The sequence below is a fragment of the Castor canadensis genome, chromosome 3, assembly GCF_047511655.1.
Source record: "Castor canadensis chromosome 3, mCasCan1.hap1v2, whole genome shotgun sequence".
Taxonomy (NCBI): domain Eukaryota; kingdom Metazoa; phylum Chordata; class Mammalia; order Rodentia; family Castoridae; genus Castor; species Castor canadensis.
In genome coordinates, this window is record NC_133388.1 from 78,424,587 (window position 1) to 78,448,163 (window position 23,577).

General features: G+C 30.5%; 1 protein-coding gene and 1 long non-coding RNA gene across 8 annotated transcripts in view; one reads left to right on the forward strand and one right to left on the reverse strand.

Annotated features, from left to right (window-relative positions):
* Positions 1-23,577, forward strand: part of Nova1 (NOVA alternative splicing regulator 1) — a 149,562-nt gene that overhangs the window by 121,743 nt on the left and 4,242 nt on the right. For 5 of the 7 annotated variants that reach the window (XM_074068237.1, XM_074068239.1, XM_074068241.1 and 2 more), the window contains one exon: positions 5,855-5,926. The exons of the other annotated variants lie outside the window; for them this stretch is intronic. In XM_074068237.1, the coding sequence (XP_073924338.1) occupies positions 5,855-5,926 (72 nt within the window). The remainder of the gene's footprint in view (positions 1-5,854; positions 5,927-23,577) is intronic. 7 annotated transcript variants of the gene reach the window in all.
* LOC141421602 (uncharacterized) overlaps positions 1-23,577 on the reverse strand; it is an 83,641-nt gene that overhangs the window by 27,794 nt on the left and 32,270 nt on the right. The gene's annotated exons all lie outside the window — the stretch shown is intronic.

Sequence of the window (23,577 nt, forward strand, 5' to 3'; positions counted from 1 at the left end):
AAAACAAATAGTACCATTAAAGAATCATTACTAAGATTTCAATTTTATCTGTATTCATATCGATCCAGTGCCAGTGTAGATTTATGAAGACTACTACAGTTTTTAAAAGGTTTGGTTTATTTTTAGTTGCCTTGTTTGGATAATGTTAATTATATTCAAAATACATGTTAAAAACTTATTTATTAACTTACTTTTGTGTGGTTGCATTCATTTATAATCCTTGTTGATACTCTTGGAACTAAAATTATTGTTGATTATATTTTCATGGAATCAATAAAGTATATGAAATATTGTATCATTTAAAAGGATTTATCAAAAGAGCACTGAATCTAATAAGGTAATAAATTACCACTTAAACACTTGGTTTCTAATACAAAAACTGAAAATTTTACTTGAGAAATCTAAAGAGCTGGAACACATTTCTAAAATGTTAGACATCAGCTGTTATTTTTTAATGCTGTGAGTTGAAATTCCAGTTTATTATTGTAATATATTTACCAAATCATTCTCTAAATAGTTAAGCCAAATAATATAAATTCAAATGACTGTGGTTTTATTTCTGAAGGAATGATGGAAGTTATGTAGTATAAAGTAGTCATTTATAAAATCATTTCACCACAGAATAGATAAAAACATTTTGTATGATGTTTACATATATCTAAAATTTTCATATGATCGTAATAAGATTTCTTTTAAGTAATACCTTTTCTCAACAAATGACATAACATTTCCATTTCTTTTCAGCTTTAGTACCAAACTTACTTTTCAAAAAAAATTTCTTTAAAACTTTTTTATCACCAATTTTCTTCTGGGTAATTATTTAAAGAATAAAATTAGACCTTTAAGATATGCTGGAGCCAGAAAAATCTAGCTTATAAATAGAAATAGATACATGAAGTTTTTAATGTCTCAATTCTTACATTTGGTCATTGTTTTATGGTTGAAAATTTTAAGACTTGGCTTCTTTAAAATTATAATTTATAAGTAATTTAGACTTAAAATCAGAAGTCCGATTAGTTTCTAAATAAGATTTTAAAGGTTATGATTTCACACCATATATTTGGTGTGAACACCATATAGTTTTAATAAACTATTATATCCTGGGTTTGTTACCTAGATACAGTTGAGTTGGTAACTGAATAAACTTTATGAACTATATAACTTAACCAAATGAATCCATCCCTACTAACAGACTGGAACCTCAAGCAAGCGTACTTTCTCAGGAAAGTGTGCATTCAGGTCTCACAGGTCTTGTGAGTAGTAGTAGAACAGTGAAACCTAACATGGAAGCCTTAGAGCCAATTTCACATGTTAAGGCTGTGGACTGTTCAGATCTGGTTTTGTTTTTGTTTTTTAAATAAAGCTTCATTAGGAAAGGGATGTTGAAGGGTAATTTAAAAATTCTCTTACAGTTAAAAACAATCTAGGTGGGTACTGGTGGTTCATGCCTATAATCCTAGCTGCTTGGGAGGCTGGGATTGGGAGGATCACATTCCAAGCCAGGAGGCAAATAGTTTGCAAAACCGCATTCCAAAATAAGCAGAGCTAAATGGACTGCAGGTGTGACTCAGGCCATTGAGTGCCTGCTTTGCAAGTGTGAAATCCTGAGCTCACACCCCAGTCCCATCCAAAATAAAGATCTAAAATGATAACAAAATCTTATTTAGCCCAAAGAATTTTACTTTCATCATGAACAATTGGCAAAATATTGTACTTTAAATTTTTTGCTCATTCATTCATTCAATCATGAATTTATTAAATAAATGCCTTCTTAGTTATTTGTAAAATATATTAAATTACAGCTCTTGTCCTTGAAGACTAGTTTGTGAGATATGATTACTTAAAAGAACTTATACAAATATAAAATTATATTTATTTGCCCAAACTACAATATAAATAACGTATTATAAATGTTTAGAAGAGTGTGAAAGAAATGGACGCTAGACTGATACTAACAGTCTTGAAAATAAGTAAAGACTTGAACTAGACCTTGAAAATTGTATAGGAATTGCCTAATTATATAAGAAATTAAAAAAAAAACTTAGGAAGGTGAAGCAAAATGGATTTGGGGAGAAGGACATCACATTTCTGGAATAGTAAGCAGACCATTTTGCCAGAAGTAGAATGTTTGTGTTGGAGTTTAAAGAAAATTAATGTTAGGATCAGGCTGGATAATAGAGAGCTTTGGATAAGGAGCATCCTGAAAGCTACAAAGCATTCTTTATGTTTTCCAAAGGAGCACTTTTAATTTTTCTGAAACTTTATGACAATAATTAAGGCTCCTTTACATGTTGGACTCCTTTGTGTTAAAAATCCAGACAGACTCTTTAGGATACTTCTAGGTATAGCCATTGGTTGAAAAAAAACTGAATAGACTAGTTCAGATATTTTATAAGGGGAGAATATTCATCAAGAATGATAAACTAAAGGTGACAGTTACAAATTAAATATTTTATCCATTTTTTATGAAGCAAGATACTGGTTTATTTAACACAACTCTAAACAGAGGTTGGCAGGAGTATTGCTTGAGTAGTGTCTCACTTAGCTAATAATATGCTCCAAATTGAGATTTGAGAACAACAGTTGAGATTTGTTGTTCATTGCTGTTCTTGCTTTGCCTAAAAATATTAGAGATCTTGACACTCTCTTACTTCAAGGCAAGCTGTATTTATTATGGTTTAGTTGTGGTAATACTCTGTGGTCCAGGAAAACTGTTAAATTTTAACAAGAATTCATCTTGTAATTTTCAGTAACTTTTTCATTCTTAGTCCCAAAAGCCTGTTTATGTCTACATTTAACTAAATTCCTATTGTTAAAATCTTGATTTTAAGAACTTTCATCTTTCAAAGAATCACTGTTTTAGAATTATTAAAACATTTTGCTTTTCTGCAATAAGTAATTCAGCATTCAATATCTAAACAGTTCTTAAGCATCCATTCAACTTATGTAGATGAAAAGCATATTATTATATTTTTCCATTTGAAAGGGGAAATGACTGTGTCCTTCATATTCACTATTCAGAGATGCAAAGAGTGATTGTTGGAAGAATGTGTGGTTTGTAAATGCTATATATTACAAATATATCAATAAACTCTTGTTATGAATACTCAATTGCATCTTCATGATGTATATTAGAAATTTTATTAAATAATATTTAACTCAAAATCACTAAGGTTTAATAACTGCACAGTAAATGGATATAAAAATTTTGATTATATTAAGGAAACAAACTATATTTATATTGTACATTTAAATATTTCTTGTGGATTTTTTTCCATTTATCTGTGTGGTTGACAGCAATTATCACATTTGTTCTATTATTCTGTTTAGAAATTTAAAGGTATTACTTTAATATATTTCCATTTATCAGTTTATGAGAACAAGTTTCCTCCAAGTAGATGAAAAAAATCAATGAAATGAAAACTTTCTGGAATGTCTTTATTGTTTTAAGTTAAATTTGTAAACAAAGGACACTTTTTATGCTTTAGAGTATCTATATGAATAATAGCTAGCAAACTGATCACATCTTTTATTTTGAACTATTTTAGAAACTTAAATCAAGAAAATAGTATTTAGAGACAGTTTGCTGTGACACTGTAACAGTCTTATACCTTGAAGCACAAACATAATTTTCACCTGTTTATTTAAAATATTAAAATATAACTTATCAGATTATGTCTAATAGCTAAACCTTTAATTATTGAAACACATCAGTATGCTGAAGAAGTTTTAAATAATTTCTTTTATTCTTGGGAGAAGGAAAAAGCATGAGAATTACTAAGGACAATTTTGTTGAATACAAGTTCAATTATTAATATATTTTCAATAGTTCATAAATATGAAAATCAAAATGAAAGCCAATGGAAAATTTGACAGACCATTTTAATATGTTACGACAAATACCGAGCCACTTGGTATTACTACCTTTTACACATAGTTCTTTGCAATATTTAAAAATCTTGTTGAGATTTGTATCTGGGACAAGGTGACTATTGGAGTGCTATAGTAATTTCATCCTGATGGAAATAGAAAAGCCCAACACACATAGAGTCCTGGATTTGTGTAGGCTAAGGAGCTTGGATTCCAGTCTATATTGGGGAAAAAAGGCATCTAGATTTATTTAACGTTTGTTTGGTTAGTATCTTCAATATTAATCTGAAATTGGTGCAGAACAGATTTTTAAGGGTATGTTGATTCTTCCCAGAAAACTGTGTAATAGCAACTAAACTAGTTACAGGAAACAAAACCTTTACTATTTAATTTGTATAGCACAAAAGTTACTAGCGTATGTCCAGCACAGTATTGCGTAGGAAAGAAAATATTAAGCCAATTTTAATGACTGAAAATGAGGTTTGTCTGGAGAAATGACAAGAATTAATTGCAAAGAGCCAAAATAGAAAGTAAAGGATTTGAAACTTTAAAAAAATTTTATGACATTTTACCTCTGACCATTAGATCCTTTTCTCATGTTTGTATGATTTCAAAAAGTCTTAGTTTGACTCACCATTCAATCTAGTTTTCCTCAAACTAGCTTGGGTTTTAACTTAAGAAAAATTGAAGAGGTTTCATAAAATACGATCCAATGTTAGAACTAATTGTATTGTTTTTACTGGAGGGCAGTGAGTTAACCCAGATGCCTTTGAGTTTCTTATTCTTTCTTTTAATCGTTGCTTTATCCTATCCAAATTAGCGCTTTTGAAATCTTAAATGCAAAAATATGATTTCCAGTATTTTTATCTAATTTTCCTTGCACTGCTGAACCTTTAAAGTTATGCTTTTGCTCATATCTAAGTAATTTTGATGCATATTTATCAAGGCAAAACATAATGCCCATATAGAATTGTGTCAATACTGTAAAAATCTACATCATTAAGAAATATCCACTGAGGATGCTTAATAAGCAATGTTATTTGGCTAAGTGAGTGTAATGATACTTTCTTTAAAATAAAATATCTTAATTTATGCTTTAAGGTTGTTCTATTAGACATGAAAAGTTTTTCTTAATATCTTAATGAATTGCTCAAGTCTATATAGTCTTGTACAACATGTTTTTATATAACATGTATATGAGCTTAGAAGTGAACAATGACTGACTCCTAATATTTTTGTGATTATTTTGCACACTGATGATGACTACAATAAAATGCTGTATCTACATTAAATTTACTATTCAGCATAAATGATAAAAATATTTTACTGATTTTTAGAATGCTATTAGTTACCTGTTTATTAATATGAAGTTAATGTTTACATTTTCAGACGGGCTCTAAGTTTATTAAAATTAATGTTTTAGAAGATAATGTGCTATTAAGAACTCAGAACTGCAAATTTAATTGCTTTTATGTTTGGATCCCTAAATTCATGTGGAATCAACTTGTTGGTGAAGTACAACGCATTAAGTAGGTGGATATTTTTATGCCAAAGTAAACTTCATTTCACCACTTCGTCAAATCTTTGACTGTATTCATTGATAGGAAAGTGACCCTATTTCTGTTTTACTCATCAAACTTCTTGAATTTTTCTTTGACATCTCTTTTCCCAAAGAAAACAAGAGGGAAAGAAATGAGACTACTATTCATGAATATGGTCAGAATACTTTAGTACTCATGTGAATTTTTATCAGTCACCATCATGATTTCAAGTCATGAATTTATTTTTACATGCTTATGCATGCATATTCAATGCATTAGTTACCCAGCCAATCTTAAATTCCATTAAATTTGAATGAATAGGAGAAAACTTTGTTCTTAGGATTTTGTTCTCGTTATATTACATTTTATTTTGTTTTGTTTTATTTAATAATCAGTTTAAGGCTTATAAAGGTTGATTTGCTCCTGAACTGCTTTGTTCCCAGACATTGCCATCTTCCCCAACTACCACCAAGTCCTCTCCATCTGATCCCATGACCACCTCCAGAGCTAATCAGGTACAGTATCATCCTCTCATCTACACCATACTTTCACGGGTGATTGCCTACAAGCTGGAGAAAAAGATAATGGTGGGTTAAGGATTTATTCGTTCATTCGCATAAATGCACCATGATGAGATTCCAAATAACCTGAGAAACAGATATCAACTATTTCTTCAAATTTGTGTGCATTTATTTCATTTCACAAAAATATATTCAAATGGAATATTTATTTAGAATTTTGAAATATTCCCTTAAAATTGTATTTTATAGAGCTCTGAAGATTATTTATTAAATTTGTATTTTAATGTCCCTTATTGTTTCTTCCTAGGATTCTTGGTATGTAAATTAAAGATATCTTATATGTAAAAAAAGATAGTATTAAAAAATTGAGCAAAGGTATATCTTTAAAAGTGAATGCAATTTTGAGACAGGCCTTACTATGCAAACAATACTGGATGGTAAACATTTTTAGCAACCTAATCCCAACTAAAATTTGGTGCACCTGATAATATTAGTACTGTTTAATCATTTTTCAGATGATATTTTTTAATATTTAAGAAATCTTAAACATTTCATTGCTACTGTGACAAACTTTGCAACTAGAAATAAATTTTATTAGTTTGATTTGACAGTTGTCTTGGTACAAAGCATTTAAAGGTCATTCTTTAAAAATGTGAATGTTGAATAATATATTCATTAAAATTATTAAACACATTTTCATTTTGTCTGAGTTGAGTTTCCTTTAGGTGAGAAATGTTTTCATTATTATTTCCACTTTTTTAACTAATATGAGGCCTTATGTGATTAAATATTAAACAAAAGCTTGTCTTTTTAATATATTTTTCATTGACTAACAAATTGTTAACTTTGACCTATACTTCATACAGTAAATGTAGCTTTTGCATATTGTCTAATACAAGGCCATTAGGATTATTTTTCTTACTTGTTTTCTTTTGCAATCTCAGAAGATATATTGAAACAAAACAAACTTTAAGATGTTATTCTACAGTAGGAGTTTGGTTTTCATTTTCTGAAGTGATGTTCCCTTTAACAAAAGTACTTTATAAAGCTCACATTTTTACCCCAATAAATTGGCTAATATAATACACATCTCTAATGATGAACCCAGCACTTCTCTTTGAAGTGAACATAAAGTGAGCACCACACTTGTATATATACACAAATTTAAAAGATGTATGTACATTTTTCACTCTACATGCCTTATCTTTTTTTTTTCGTGAATTTAGTTTTATGGTATATAAAACTATTGGGAAAATCACTGGTTTTTATATTTTTAATATTGCTGTTATATTTTATCCTTAGTTTGTTCCAAACAAAAGCAAAACAAATGAACACAATAATAATAACAATAAAACTAGTGATTTTTCTCAACGTTAATAAGTAAAAATTCTGCATCTAGAAAAGAAAACCATCTTAATCTTGTATCAGAAATTATACTTGAATTTTCTTTCATTTATTTTATATAAGAATGTAAATTGTTATAAAATGATTTCTTAAAAGACTATTTATGCTAAACTTTAGTATTGCTATATATTGCCCCCAGATACATTCTTACATTTACTTCTGCCAAATCTAATATTTTGTTAATTTGAAATAAAAAATCATTTGCAATTTCATACTATGTCTACTGTACTCCATTACATTTATTACTTATACTCTGTTTTCTGTTTTTATACAAAGAAGCATAATATCTCCTGGATAACATGAAGCAAGATTTAAAAGAAGAACAGAACAAAACCCTTAATTCATTGAAAGATCTATAGTTATCAGTGATCTTTGTTATTAGTAGCTTCTAATTATATAGTACTTCTCCATAGATTCTAGTCATGTGATAGGACAAAAGGAAATTTATTTTTGTTCATTTGAACTCTAAATTATAGAGCTCACTGTTGTTTCTTGTAAGTAGTCCTGGTTGATTTAGCTTCATTATGTTGACTTAAGATCTTAGACCTGGGGGTGTGGCTTATCTGTATGTACAGCTAATATAGGAAAATATGTTTGTATTAATATAATATCTTAAACTTTCCATAACTAAAGTAGACTTTGACATATAAGAAAATGACTTTTATAACTGATTTAAATATACTTTATTTTTCCCCATCCATTTAGCAAATATGTCTCCAGTTTTATAAATGGCAGAAATAAATCAAAGCCAGAGATTTCTATTTCAGATTAAAAATCGTGTGTTACAGCTAATACGTTACTCCCTGCTATTAAAACTAGGTCTAAACTTTTTCTACATAAACTATTCTAAATCAATATAAATCACAGACACCTAACATCTGTGTTATTTTTACCAAATCATTTGTGTTATTTTATTTTATTATTTGAGTTAGCTAAGTGAATTGTGATTGAATTGTTTCCTGAGTAAGCAGTTTGTGTCACAAATTAGTGTGTTACAAAAAAAAACTAATGAGATATAAATATTTAAAATACCCAAAAATAAGAAACACACATAATTCAAAGAGTAAGTCGACCTGCCAGTCCAGCATTTTAAAATCACTTTTTTTATAAAAGCGATTGTATGTTTAGTACATGAACTTTCCTTTCTTGTCCTTCATGCCTCTTAACATATTTCAGGTCAGACTTTAAGCACAGTATTGCAATAATAATTTCCCCCTGAAAACTGAATGACTACTGTGAGAAACCTTATGAAATGATAACTAGATGTCAATACTAGAGACAATGCTATTTTGCTTATGATCAAATCCTTGTTCTGTTATTTACTTGCCAAGTAACCTTGAGCCTCAGTATCCTCATCAATGAAACTCAAATATTAGGACTTCATAGGTTGACATAAAAAATAAAGAATGAACTATTCTTAGAACAATGTCTAGAATATGATAGCCACCATCTTTTATTGTATAAATTTAAAGTGGTAATGAAAAAAGATAATGATAAGTAAATATGGCAAATGACTTATTTAAAATGTTTGAATTTTATCATAGAAATATCCTACACAGACACATATGCACACACACATACATACATGTATATAGTAGGCAGTGCTAAGGTTGAACTCAGTGTTTTGCACTTGATAGACAGGTGCTCTACCATTTGAGCCACACCCCCAGCCCTTTTGCTTTTTTTTTTTTTTAATTGTTTTATTATTCATATGTGCGTACAATGCTTGGGTCATTTCTCCCCCCCTGCCCCTACTCCCTCCCTTACCACCCACTCGATCCCCTCCTTCTACCCCCACCCCCTCAATACCCAGCAGAAACTATTTTGCCCTTATCTCTTATTTTGTTGAGGAGAGAGTATAAGCAATAATAGGAAGGAACAAGGGTTTTGTATTTTTTCAAATAGGGTTTCACAGTTATGCCTAGGCTAGTAGCCTGATCATCATATTTAAGCTTCCTGCATGGATGGGATGACAGACACCCACTGCTGTGCAGCTTTTTATTAGTTAAGATGGGATTTCACTCACTTTTTGCACAGGGTTGGCCTTGAACTGTAGTCTTCTCCACCTTAGCCTCCCCAGTACCTAGGATTGCAGGAGTGAGCCTGTACACCCAGTTAAAAGTTTTATCTTCTTTAGCTTAAATTATTCTATAATAATTTTCTAGTGATATATTTGATACATTATGTAAGAACCTTTGTAAATGCCAAAATGTACCCCCCACCCAGCACAACAAAAAAGGAAAAAAATAATAATTTTCTAATGAAAGTACTAAGTTACTTGTTGCTTAATGATCAAATTGCAAAATTTTGAAAGAAAAGTTAGTAGGGCTAATAGTTTTACAGCTTACTGTCTTTCATATGCTTCATATTATAAGGTGCAAGTTTGGAATTATTTTATATACAGAATTTTAAATATGAAATGAATATAAAAGTATAGCAAATAGATTTTAATTCTTAAAGCAACATGTTTAAGCTTTCAAAAAGCTCAAAAACTAGGATTAGTAACATCTAATCAATTCTAAGTTATTGATACTAAATTATTCAATAATTTCATTATTAGTCAACAAAATTTATGTTGATAAACAGTGCCAAAAATTAAATTCTGATGTTAATTTTAATTCTTGATTATTAGCTCTCCTGAAGTTTGTATCAAATTTCAGGAAAAGGAAAAAAAATAATTATTTCAAAACACGTGCTTTGTAGACATTTATTTATTTGCTACAACATAACTTAAAAACAGTACTGATATCTTTCAGCAACTGCCTTTTCTCTCCTTTATCTGTCAAGTTTTTATTATCTGTAGGAACATTACAATCAACATACACATAACAGGGTTTTTTCTCCCATCTTAAAAGACTAAACCAAACTTTTTATTTTATAAAATAATGGATTTCATTATGGCATTTTCATACATGTACACAATGTACTTTGATTATGTTTATCCCCATCATCCTGTCTTGTCCCCCTCCCACTTGTCTCCCTCAGTAGTTCTCCTTCAACATTCATGTCTTTCTGTTTCTTTGATTTTAGATCTGTATTCTGCATATGAGAGAAAACATGATACTGTCTTCATTAATCTGGCTTATTTTGCTTAACTTGATCTCGAGTTCCACCCAGTTTCCTTAAAATGAAATTATTTCATTCTTCTTTATGGCTAAAAAAATACCTAGTAGAACATATATACCTTACTTTCCTTATCAGTTCATCCATAACTTGGCTATTATGGAAAATGCCACAAGAACATGGTTGTACAGATACCTCTATTGTATGCTGACTTTGATTTCTTTGCGTATGTGCCCAGGAGTGGTGTTGCAAGATCATATGGGTGCTCTGTTTTCAATGTTTTAGGAACCTCCATATTGATTTCCATAGTGGTGGTGCTAATTTACATCACCACAAAACTTTTAACCTCACTTCTCCCAACAGCTAATGCTCTTTTTCTTTTAGTCCTTTGTAGCAGAATGCACAGAAGTGTGGTCTGTACTGTTTTTCAGTTTCTGTCTTCTCATTCCTAATCCACTCCAGTAAGTTTTTGCCTCCAGAGTTCCATGCAAACTGTTTGCCAGGGATGTCATTGATGGGCATACTGTTAATGCCAGATGTTGTTCTCAAGCCACACATTACTGACCCATACAGGTTTTATTACTTCCATCTTCTTGGTGTAATTTCTTTAGTTGGCTTCCAGGACAATGCACCCTTTTTGATTTCCTCCTATATTGCTTTTTCTCGGATTCCTGGCTTCTACTTAATGTTGGAGTGCTCTATGCCTTGATACTTGAGACTGTTTCGAAGTCTGTATTTTTCTTTCTCTTTTTCTGATCCCCTGGCTTTTTTATACTGATAATCTGTAAAATTTATGTCTTCAGTAAGAGACAGGTTTACTATTTTCTTAGTCTGTTGGAGCTGCTGCAGCAGAATAGCTGTGCTGCTAACTCATAATAAAGAACATTTCTCTCAGATTCAGAGGCACATCCTCACAAAGCAAGAAAAAAATAACATCATGTCCCCCTATATGGCAAAAGACCAGAACAGAGAGAGTACACTCACAAACTGCTGATCCATTTATGCAGGCAGAGCCCTCACAACCTAAACACCTTAGAAAACCCTACCTCCCAACACTGGGATTAAATTTACAACATGAATTTTAAAGGAGGCAAAAGCATTCACATCATAGCAAGTATGAACAAATGAAACATAATTTTTGTGATTCCGCAGTTGTGCAGTCTTATTACTGAATTTTATGTTCATAATTTTAAAACCTGTCACCCAAAATATTTCTTAAAATTATATGATCTTTAGGTACTAAAATGTCTGAGTTCACCTTTATGTTTTAGTCCAGCGATCACAATGAAACCACAGACTACATCCAGTTCCCCACCCAGCATTCCCACTTGCACATGCAATAGATGTCTTAAGTTCAGTAAGTTCAAAAGCTATCCTAAACCTCCTTTTAAAATGTTAGCATTTTATTTCCTTTCCTGCACCTGAAATAGTTTACATTTTCACTCAGTAAAACCCAATAATATACTCACAAAAGCCTCCAGTGATTTACAAAACCTAGCCCTTTCTTTTCTCTCTGCACGAAGGTCAATTCTGAATTCTAGCAAGTGCAAGGCCCTGGGTTCAATCCCCTTTACCACTAAAAAAAGAAAGAAAGAAAAGTAGTGAAATTGAAATATTCTTTTATAAAGTTGCTCGTATGTGAGTGCAGTTTTTTAGGGCTCAATCTAGTGTATGTCATATACATATCAAAAAAATTTCAAAAACTCCTAACAATAAATTGGATCAAAAGAGTACAGAATTCATATTAAAAAACTATACAATTTCCACATAAAGACAAGAAACATTCCCTTAAAAATGGATAGAATTATTATGATTCTGGAAGGGCAGATTTAATGTAGCAATATCACTTATTTTTAAATAAAATACGAATTTACTATAATTTTTGGGTTATTTTGGTTTTATGGAAGAGAAAAACATTTCAGTATGCACATGATAAAATAAGTTTATGTTAATAACCATTATACAACTAACGAAAAATTACCAAGAAATTAATAATGTTTATGTGGGAAGAGCTGTTTTACCCAGCATTAAAATTAGCTAAAAAAATACTCATACTGAAATTAATGTGATTTTTAACAAAAACAGATATATTTGGTCAGGGAAATAGAATAGAGATTTCTAAAATAGAACACTTCATGAGAACTTAATGTGTGACAAAGTAATGTGACCTAGGGGTTAAGAGAACTGGAGTCTCTAATTGCTGGCTTCAAATAAAAACTTGGCCATCTCCTACTCTTCTCATTTAAGACAACATCTTTAATTTTGTCATGCTTGTTTTCCCATTGTAAAGCGCAAATAATAAGTGTCTACCTTGTGGAGTTACCATGATTCTGGAATGAACCAGTATGCAAGAAATACTTAAAACACTGGTGGGTTTAGAGTAGAACCTGAGTGTCGTCTAATTTCATTTTAGAAAATGATGTATTATATAATATATTATCCATCTGTAAGAAATAAATTTAGCCCACTACCTCATAGAGTATATGCAAATAAACTTCAGTACATTCATGATTAAAACTGCAACTATATACTGAAATTATGCATGAAATCAAACTGAGGATGACTTCTAAGCAGAACAGATATTTAAAACACAAAAGAATGTTAAATATTTGAGTATATTAATATTATATTTTGGGGATAGAAGAGCCCAGCATCAGAAAGCAAAAGACAGCAGTATCTAGAAAAATGTTGAACACATGCATCAAGTACTATTTCTACTATACAGAGATTTTCTGGATTCCTATAAAAAAAATTCAGTAGAAAAATAAGTAAAGTTTATGAAAATGTAATTTATAGGGAAAGAATTAGAAATGCAAAATAATCATTTAAGAACATGTTTAAACTTAACCAGCATCAGAGAAATCTGAGTGAAGATCATTAGAGTGTGATCTATTCAACCAGATAGACAAAATTATATGTGAATGTATAGAAAACATGTATCAGATCTAAGAATTAATGTGGATATGTGTAGAGAAACCACTCTCAAGTGGTAGAGTACCTGCCTAACAATCATGAAGCCCTAAGTACAGGCCCCCGTGCTGCCAAGAACAAAAAAGAAAGAAAGAAATCAAAATCCTACCAAGGTTATAGGAAATAAGCATTATCATACAGTATTGGTATAAAAACTGCTGCAACATTACAGCATTTGACAATATCACAGGATAGACTTACTGCACTAGCACATAGAAATATAGATATAAGTATATATAAATAATGTAAATATTTACATTTTCAAAATTTCAAAACTACTTGACTTCTTGAATACATTATGGTATTGCAGAGTACTACTGTATGATGAAGCCATTAAAAGTAATGATCAAAATCCATGTAAAGTGGTCTAGATTAGCGTTTTTGCTGTATGAACTGAAGAAAATTGCTAAGAAACATACAACCCTATTTTTAATGATCAGAAACATCTCATGCTCATGTTTCATGTTTGTGTTCATCAGAGTGATGACAAGGAATATGAAAATTTTTCTTGAATCTGTGCTTTAATAAAAGTTAACCAAGAAAATGCAAAACAGGATGGAAAGGTAACAGACTTCAGTTGTGGTACATGCAATGTTTTAAGGAATTAAAAAGGAAAATTCGACTGTCTGATGTTATATGTGCCTTTGGGCCATACTCTGCTTGACTTCCTAGTCTTGGGATATGTTAGTGAGAGTTTTAAGAAGGGTCATGGGAGAGGGACTCCAGGCCTAGCAGACACACTCATTCACTGCAAGGCAAGGGCTCTTGTTTTGTGTTTTAAAGTTATATTACTGTGTGTAACATTTTTTTTTCATTTTTTATAGTTCAAATGTCAAAATTTCTCAATGTTAGCATCATATGAGGTTTACCTATGGAGATTCTAATTTAAAAGTTCCTGAATGAGATAAGGCGTCTTTATTTGAAGCCTCTTGGTATTTGTAAAACGCTTTTTACTATATGATAAGATACATTCATTTATAACAAACATTTGTGTATTATATAACACTGTCTCTTTTTCTCAAACTTTAATTCATGAAGACTTTTTTCATGAACCAACATTTTTTTTGTTTAGAAAATATTAAAGAAAAATATTTGATTCATACAACAGTTGAAGGCTAGGGATTAGTTTTGGGATTGAGAATAGCAATGGTTTGCTAATTAATATTCAAATCTATGAAGGTAACATTATACAAAGGGTGTGTATCCCTCAGACAGCATTTCAACTACTTGATTTTGACTATTATGAAATACAGTTAAGAGGATCTCTTGCCTTGAAGATTATGTTAGTAGTTTTTCTTTAAGATTGTTTCACAATATTCTTTCCAAAAATTGTGGAAATAGGTTAAGTAAGTGCTTGCTACCCATACTCAAATCCATTTCTAACTTCTAAAATTTTTAGTGTGCTGTTGTGGACAGTATGTTCATGATATCCAGTGGTGGGAATGAGATCTCTCTGATGACAAGAATTACTGCTGAAAGCACATTCCTAATGTTTTCTGGTTATTGTTATAACATCACCATTTAGTTAATACCAGGCTATGTGATCTTCCAAAGTCTAAAGAGATGAATTCATATAAAGACATTATTGTGTTTAGGAAAATCCTATGGCTTTTCAAGATTGAAGAAAGTGCTACACTTAGGGGAAAGAGTCAGTATAATAGGGGTTCTGTATCATTCCTTATTTTACATTCCATATATGGCTTAGGCATCAGTAAAAAATGTACAAACTCCCTTTTCTAGTATATTGGCTCATAAGTAGACAGACATCCAATACTCTGTTTCTGGACCACCTATATATAAAGATGATTTCCCTGTCTCATCAAAATTCTCTCTGCAAGAACTCCCTGAGTTCTTACACACAGCATGTTCTTCAGACAAAACATTATACATTCCATTACAAAACCAAAAGACTTAAGGAAGGTCTCTTTGTTTCACAGTTTGTGCTGATCTTTATCAGTGTTCCTGAATGTGTGTGCATATAGTACAATAGAATCTTTTTAGTTTTCAAATAAAGTCATACAAATGGGAAATACATAAAAATGTGAAAGTGGGTAGTTATCAGATACATTTCAACATTTTAATTTTCTTTTAAGCATACTTAGAAATGTCTTCACATATTCTCTCAGATAAGAATATTTTTACCAGATTAGGGTGTTTGGTATGTACCTACTTACTACAAACTTTTTTTTTTAAGTTTTTTATTTTACTACACAAATGTATAGATGTAGTTGAGTTTGTTGGTTATCTTTTTAAATTTTTTGTGTTGGAATTAGGAATGTGTAGTTGATATTTTCTGTCTTTTCTTTTGAACTTAATACCTGTACTTCATTTTACTGGCATTTCCTTTAGCTATTATTTTTTCTTGAATAAGATGGTTTGCTTCACTTGTTCTTTAAAAATATTTTTTGAAAAAGAAAAGGTTCTATCTCACTAGCTAACTTTAAGTCACTTTTAATCCAGTAATAGGGGTTATAAAATTAATGTATTTTATGATTCATTAAATATTAAAAGTGAACTATTTTAATCCATACATATGAACTTAGTTGGTGATTAATAGTACAGTTTGTTGAATTGCAGACATGCTTCTCTAAGCCTTTATTTGTTAGCCAGTACAATTATTTAGCCTGAGTATTAGTGATACAAAAATAATTCATGCTATTTTCATTTTCTGACTGATAGTCACTTGTGATAGTAAGTTATTAGCTTCCCCTTACTACTATGATGCTGAAGTACTATTTGAATAATTCTCCAAAGGATTATACAAGTTAAAGATTATGCTTCCTTTATAACTTGGTCAATACTACAATGTGATTTCCAAGAGGCAATATATCCTGCCACAAATATTTTTTTTAAAGATTAAGAGTTTAACCCTTTATATACATATGGTTTCTTTTTCTTGATGATTAGTTTTGCTTCTCTACTCGGAATATCTTTAATTATTTTAGAAATTAAATACTTTCTTTTCATACTTAATTCTTTAATGTTCATTATTTAATCAGTGTTTGTTTACTTTTACCTCCCCTAGGTAACCTATCCTATGGTTGGTAAACCATCCATTTCTATGGCTTAAAGTAATATTTTTCTATTAACTCTCAAAATTCTTCTAATCTCCAGACCCATAACCACTCATTCACCTAACACTTCCACTTTAATATCTAACTGGAATTTCATATTTAAATTGTCCAAAATAAAATTCCTTTTGTCCTCATCTTTCACCCATTTTTTCTTACCTCTGCTTCGTTGAGCATAGTCCCTGACTTTATGTTCATAGTTACTTTTCACTTTTTAAATTGAATATTAAATTTAGTTTAGGATATTAAATGTGAAAGCCTTAGTTTTATATCAGAAATCCAAATATTTCAAATATATTTTCATTAATAACAGTTCAGAACTCTGAATATATATATGTATATGTCTTATCATATATGTCCTGAAAGAGATGGGCTAAGAAGGGATTTTAAATATTAATAATGGTCTCAAAGAGATTTTTTGATACTTTAACACATGGATGATGATAAATAGGCCTTCCATATATATGACTTCAATTTAACAAAATATAACTAAACATTGAAAACAACAGTATCCTAAATTACTCTCATTTTTAAGTAATAGACTTCTTTGCAATCATACTTCATTTACAACTTCAATGATTTCTTCATAGTTGTTTGGCTTTAGTCACTTTCTTTTTTTTATATTGCTACATGTAGAGTGCTTAGACCCTCAACATAACAGAAGTAGTTCTAGTGTGATGTGATTCTCTTATTTCTACCTAGAAAGCACAATTTTTTTCCTACTTTTCTCATTCCTCAGTGTATCCCTCCCTGAAATATAACACATTATATCTTTAAAATATGCAGCATTCACAAAAAAAATTTTTTTTGAATAGTGCTCCAGGGGCAAAGTGAAATAATGTGTTAATGAAAAAATAAGCTTCTTTTTTGCCTTTAGAAATTTTGCATGGATTATCATTCATTTTCTGTCTTCTTCCCAAAATGCATAAAAGAAAGTATATTTCCTGTCATTTCCTGTCATAGGTAGAGCCAGAGGGCACGAAAGTGTGGTCCCTTGGAAAAAGAAGTAAAATTTGATTTAATCTTCACAAAACTCCTAAAGACACTTAATCAGAAATATCAGATATTTTTAGTTAAAAATGCAATTGCTTGAAGCAAGACAAAGGAGTAAGTTTATCATACCAATTGTAAATTGTGATTATGATAGGTGCTATCACTTGAGCTATCTAATTACTTAATGCATTTCATCAAGTAAACACTAACATATGTGTATTCTAGACCTTTAGAATTAATGTGGCCACATTTTTTATGACTAAAGTAGCCTGGCCATAAGTTTAATGAGTAAGAAGTCAAACAATACACCAATGAAATTTAGGAAGAGGGCAGATAGTACATATTTAGTTATTTAATTATCATAATTCTATTGGATTTTTAAATGCCCATAAACATGTGTTACTGATTTCAGTATGCTTCTGATAATATTAAAATAGCAGCACTCTTTTTGTGTACTTCAGTATATTTATGATATAACTTCAAAGTTTTGTAAGAAGTTTACTGTTGTTTTAAAAGCCCAAATCCAGATATTTTATATAGATATAGATATACATACATACACATGTACACATACATATAACATTGTTTACTGTTGTTTTAAAAGCCCAAAACCATATATTTTATATAGAGATAGATATACACACATACACATGTATACACACACATAACATTGTATACATAGTGAATTATCTTTCAAATAATTTATTATTTAGTTCTTATACAAATCCATTTTATTTTACTTTTTTTAAAAAATAGTTACCTATTTGGTAATTTCAACCAGGTGCAAATAAGAAATACAAAGTTAAATAAGATCCTGGCTTTCAGGAATATGTAATTTTGTAATGTATAAGCTATCTATTGTACTAAAGTTAGCATAGAAGTAACATAATAGGAAATGTAAAAAAAAAAAATTATTTGATGGACGTTAGACCCTTACATGTAGGTTGCAGCTGAACTGCTTTCAAGACATACAAGGTTTCAACAGGCAAACGTATAGAGACCTAGGTTACCTTACAGTCAATTGAAAGAAATGGAAGAACAAAGACAAGGGCTTAGAAAAACAACTAATATGGAATATATTCAGGAATTAGCAGCTGAAGTTTGGATTTACTATAGGACACTTGTTATAGGAGATGAAACTGGAAAAGCACATTGGAGACAAGGCCTGGAGAATTTTGAATGTCTACATAAGAGTCTGTATAATTCAGTGGGAAATTTAAATAGGGGAAGTTATTGAAGGACTTTGAATAGGATTTCCTCATATTGCCAAAATATAAGCTCCTCATCCACAATCCTACCAAGTTTCATGATTTTATAGATGATGAAGCTGAAGTGATTTGACAAAGATCACATAACCTATCCAGGTTGAAGTTCCATACCAACTAATTGACATCCAATTCTAGATTCTTTCTGTCATACCACACTGTACTTTAGTCAGCCATAGGACTGGGCAAGAAGCATTCAGAGAGAAAAAAAAAAATCAGCATTATTTAAGACAATGTAGAGATCTATGGAGCAATAGAAGTCACAGATGGCTTTGAAATCAAAGGTAGTGGTGGGTGCAGGGTAAAGACACCTGTATGAAGACAGCGTGGTATTTTATCATAGATGTCAGACAGTCCTATGAAACCCATTCTGCCTTTGATGTGGTTACCAAAAATGTAAGTGGATTGAGCAGACTGGTAAAGAGAAGAGCTGCTTTTTTAAATTGTCTAGATACTTACTCAGTTGTGCATAATTGTGTCAAATAACTACAATTCAGAAAGGCAGTTATTATTTAAAGTCCATAATTTTTAAAAGATAACAGTTTTTTTTCAGTTTGCTGTGGTCAACAATTCAGTGTAAATCCATCAGACTCACACATGCATCTCCATTGAATGCTGCTAGAGTGGAGCCTCAATACCCTAGGATGTAATACCTAAGTAAAATGAAAGCTGTTTAACCTGTTAGATTGTATAGGATACATCTTGGTAAAAGGTAAATTTATCCTGGTTATTAAACATTAATAGCTATGATAAAATGTCAGTATTTTGATAGGTGAATAATAATATGCTACAACAAGAACATAAAAATATTTGCTTTCAAAGATACTATTTAGCCAATTACAAGTTATAGTTTCAAAGTGGGGACTTAAAGCAAGTAGGAAGTTTTATTGGATATGTGTTGGCTTTAGACATGGTTAGATTCAGATGCCAGAGTACCATCAAAAATTTTTCTCTCCATTCTAGAGTCACTGTTTTATCCACATTAGCCTTATTTTCAGTCATGTTCTTCTTTTTTCATGTGGTGACAGAAGATTCACTAGCAATACAAGGCAGGTATCCTACTAGATTATGAACACAAGTGTCTCTGTCTCCAATGGCTTCACCAAATTCTTAAGCTAACTCTTCTTGAACTATCCTGTGTCATGTAATGAACCTCCAATCAGTAACCATGACAGAGCATGGAAATAGAAATAGGCTAGACCTGGTCACATTTCCACTCCCTGGAGGCATTGGGAGATCACAGCCCTACCTGAGGCACACACACTAAGAGTGAGAAAGTGTGTATCCCAAAGGAAAACTGAGGCTCTTACCAGGAGAAGAGGGATTGGATGCCAGCAAATGAATAAGCAAGGTGAATGAGTGAGTGAGTAAAATAGATGTTATCTATTATTGATAGAAATGCTTTATAAATGTTAATCATACATAAATAGTATGTAGTAATGGAATCCCTAATAACCCATTCTGTTAATGAGCAGTTTCAAACTATAATGGTATTTCTTTTTCATCTATTTTAAATTATAGTTTTATGTAATAGTTTAATAATTTTTCTGCCATGAGAGTGAAGAAATATGATGCCTACCGCCAGCTTATCCCTTCATAGCTAACTATGACACCACAATGAATTGGAGTTCCTGTTTGGCAAAAAAATAAGTATGATGTCTTAATGTTTATGTTTAGTCAGAAACATCAATATTACTCCCTTACTGTTAGATAGTTTTAATATTTATCATTGGATTCTCACAGTTTTTCTTTTGTGATTACAAATGTCCTGAAAGCCAGTTATACTATAGATTGAACATATTTACTCTGAAAAATATAAAATCCACATGCTCCAAAACCTGAAACTTTTTGAGTATCAACATGATATCACATACCTGACCATGTATAGTAGATGGCAGTCAAAACACAAGTACAATAAAAATATTATATAAAATTACCTTCAAGCCATGTGTATAAGGTATATGAGAGTATAAATTAGTTTTGTGCATGTTTAAATATTCCAAATCTGAAAAAAATTACATCTACAATACTTCTGACCCAAACATTTTGGATAAGGGATACTTATCCTCTACCATTAGTATAATTATATAACTAATCTCATCTGATACTTATTTGATCTAACACATCAGACTAGAATAAAAAGAAAATTTAAGTAAAGATTCTTTTACTTTAAAAATAATAATTAAGCAGATCACCTCTTTTAAAATGAGATTAGATTCAAGAGAGAGATACTCCAAAATTAAGAAGTGACCAAATTTATAGAAATATGTGATAGTGAAAAATAGTATATTCATAGGACAGAAATGTTTAAGGCATTTAGGTGAGTATGATGACCACCTCTCAGGGATTTTCTTACCTGCCCCTTCTCCTTCTAGTCAGACTTTGTGTCTTTACATACTTCTGTGTGCATAGAAGTCTTTACAAATAAGTACACGACTACTTTTCTCCAGCTAATACCTGAGCTCTTTAAAAACAGGAACAATTTCACATACAGGTCCCTATCTCCAGCCTCCAGCGCAAGTGGAGCTAAGCATCTCGATGATGAGATAAATGGTAACGCATTTAAGATCGTAGTTCAGAGGGAAAATTATTTGTAACTGTCTGGAACATGTCCAATTTGGTTGTATACATGTACAAAATACTTTCTGTGCTGTATTTCTTTCTTCCAATTGTTTAGAAATAAGAATATATGTGTATTTGTCAGTCAGGGCTTTAATAGACATTATCAATGAAAATTAATCCATCTCTACAATTAAATTTTGCTATTATTATTTCAGTAGTAATGGAAAATTTGATGTACAGACTTTTTCTTCTGGTAAATGCTCTATCCCTATATCAAAAAGTAAGCAAACAGTATATTTTATGTAGGGCCCCATGTTCCTTTTCTCTTTTTCTACCAGTGTTCAGTTGCCTACCATTTTTATCTTTCCCCATTGGTGTCTCTTAACCTTGGCCTGACACACAAAATGCTGTTATATCATATAAATGAACTAATTTTTCTTTTTGTCTCAGCTTCTTTTCTGTGTCTATTTCATGTCTCTGTCCATAGAAGGTTAATAATCAATGTGCAATTAGGTTTAGGTTTTTTATTTTTTAGTGCTTCAGGAGAAAAGAGCAAATAAATTTAAGAAGATTTTCATGTCCTTATATCAAAAATAAAATTTGGGTGACATACTCCTTGGCTTTTAAGTATACATTCATTTTTTAAGTATACATTTATTTTTTAATTTTGATATTTGATAACTTTTTATATGGGTACATCTAATTTTCTAAGGTCAGTAATCTTATACAAAATAGCCTGTTATGTAAGCTTAGGAAATGCGACATAGTATAAAAATACTAAGGTGTAAGCATTAATGTCTGCTCTTATAACACACACACCCTTTGTTTTATGTGAATAAATCATTCATGCCAGTGAAATTTGGGGGACACACCAATATTTAGTAAATAAGCCATTATGCTTTACTTGTTTTTCTAAACAAGATTGTTTTAGATGCTTAAAACTAAATCCCAGAGGACAGTACTAACTACGTAAGACAATTTTAATACTTAAAGACAGATGATATGATATAGTTCTCCAGTTTATAGAGATTTTTGAAAAATACTTCTATGAAAAGTAAACCCACTGTTTCTCAATATTATTTCAGAATTCCTGAATGTTGAAAATAAAATAATGATTAAAGGGAAAGTAATTTTAAATGACAAGTTAATGTTCAATAATGTTCCATACTCAAATTTGTGAGTTCTTTGAGAATTTGTGTGTTCTTTTGGATACTAGTCATAGAGTTAAAAGAAAAAAAAAGGAAAGAAAACTGTGGATATAGTAAATTTAGAGGGAGACTGATGTGCATTATAGTAGAAATTAGTACCATCTAATATTTCAGAAGAGCTTTGGATGACTTCATACTAGATGCTAAAAAATTATGTATTTTGTTACCTTTTATTAACAGCCTGTAGAGGAGTTATAATTAACCTTGCACATGATATTCTGTGCCTGAGTTGTTATATGCATTATATTATATTGAACAAAATAATGATATTAGAAAAATTAATGTAATTTAAAACCTGCTCCTTGGAAAGCCTCCGTATACTTTTCTTCATGAAAATTATAATAACCACCACAATTTGCCCAATCATAAATGTTTTCAACAATATTTTATTTTGAAAATGTTCTGATTTTGAAAACAAATGCTTATTTTTAAAATATCATATTTAACATTCAGAATTAAATCTTTAAAAGTGTATTCTCAATATTTCATGAGCACAGAGTAAAACCTAAAGATGGTTCTAGTTCATTTTTATAATTGGAGTAATGTGTAATCATGGTTTAACTTTCTAATTATAACACTTTTCAGATAAATAATTTTCTGTGAAAAGAAGTCTATGACTAAAATTAACAAATGTTAAAAAAAATACTTTTCGGTCTTTTGTGAAACTGAATACATTTAATCAGAGGATATGAGAGATATATCAGACATTCCTGAGAAATATTTCTAGAAATTTTAGATTATTTTCCATAAGATGAAGTGTTTGTATAATAAATTGGAATGAAACAATTCTACCATGACTGCAGATTTTGTGTGTGAAAAGAAAATGAGGAGTATGTATGTGCATGTTTGTAAGATGTAGGAATATATTTATGAGGCAACCCCTTCTAGAATTTGGATTTATACTTTCACTGCTTGCTGCCTTCAAGAACAAGTTACCCAAATGCATAACTGCATATCTTTAAAAGATATTCTTATCCAAATCTGTATTTTAAAGAAAGCACTGGTAAACTCTGCTAAAATTAACTAATGAAATGTCTCATAGAGTATTAGAACTAAACAACTATATTTTCTGCTCAAATTCTAACAAATTATGTCAGCCTGCCCATCTT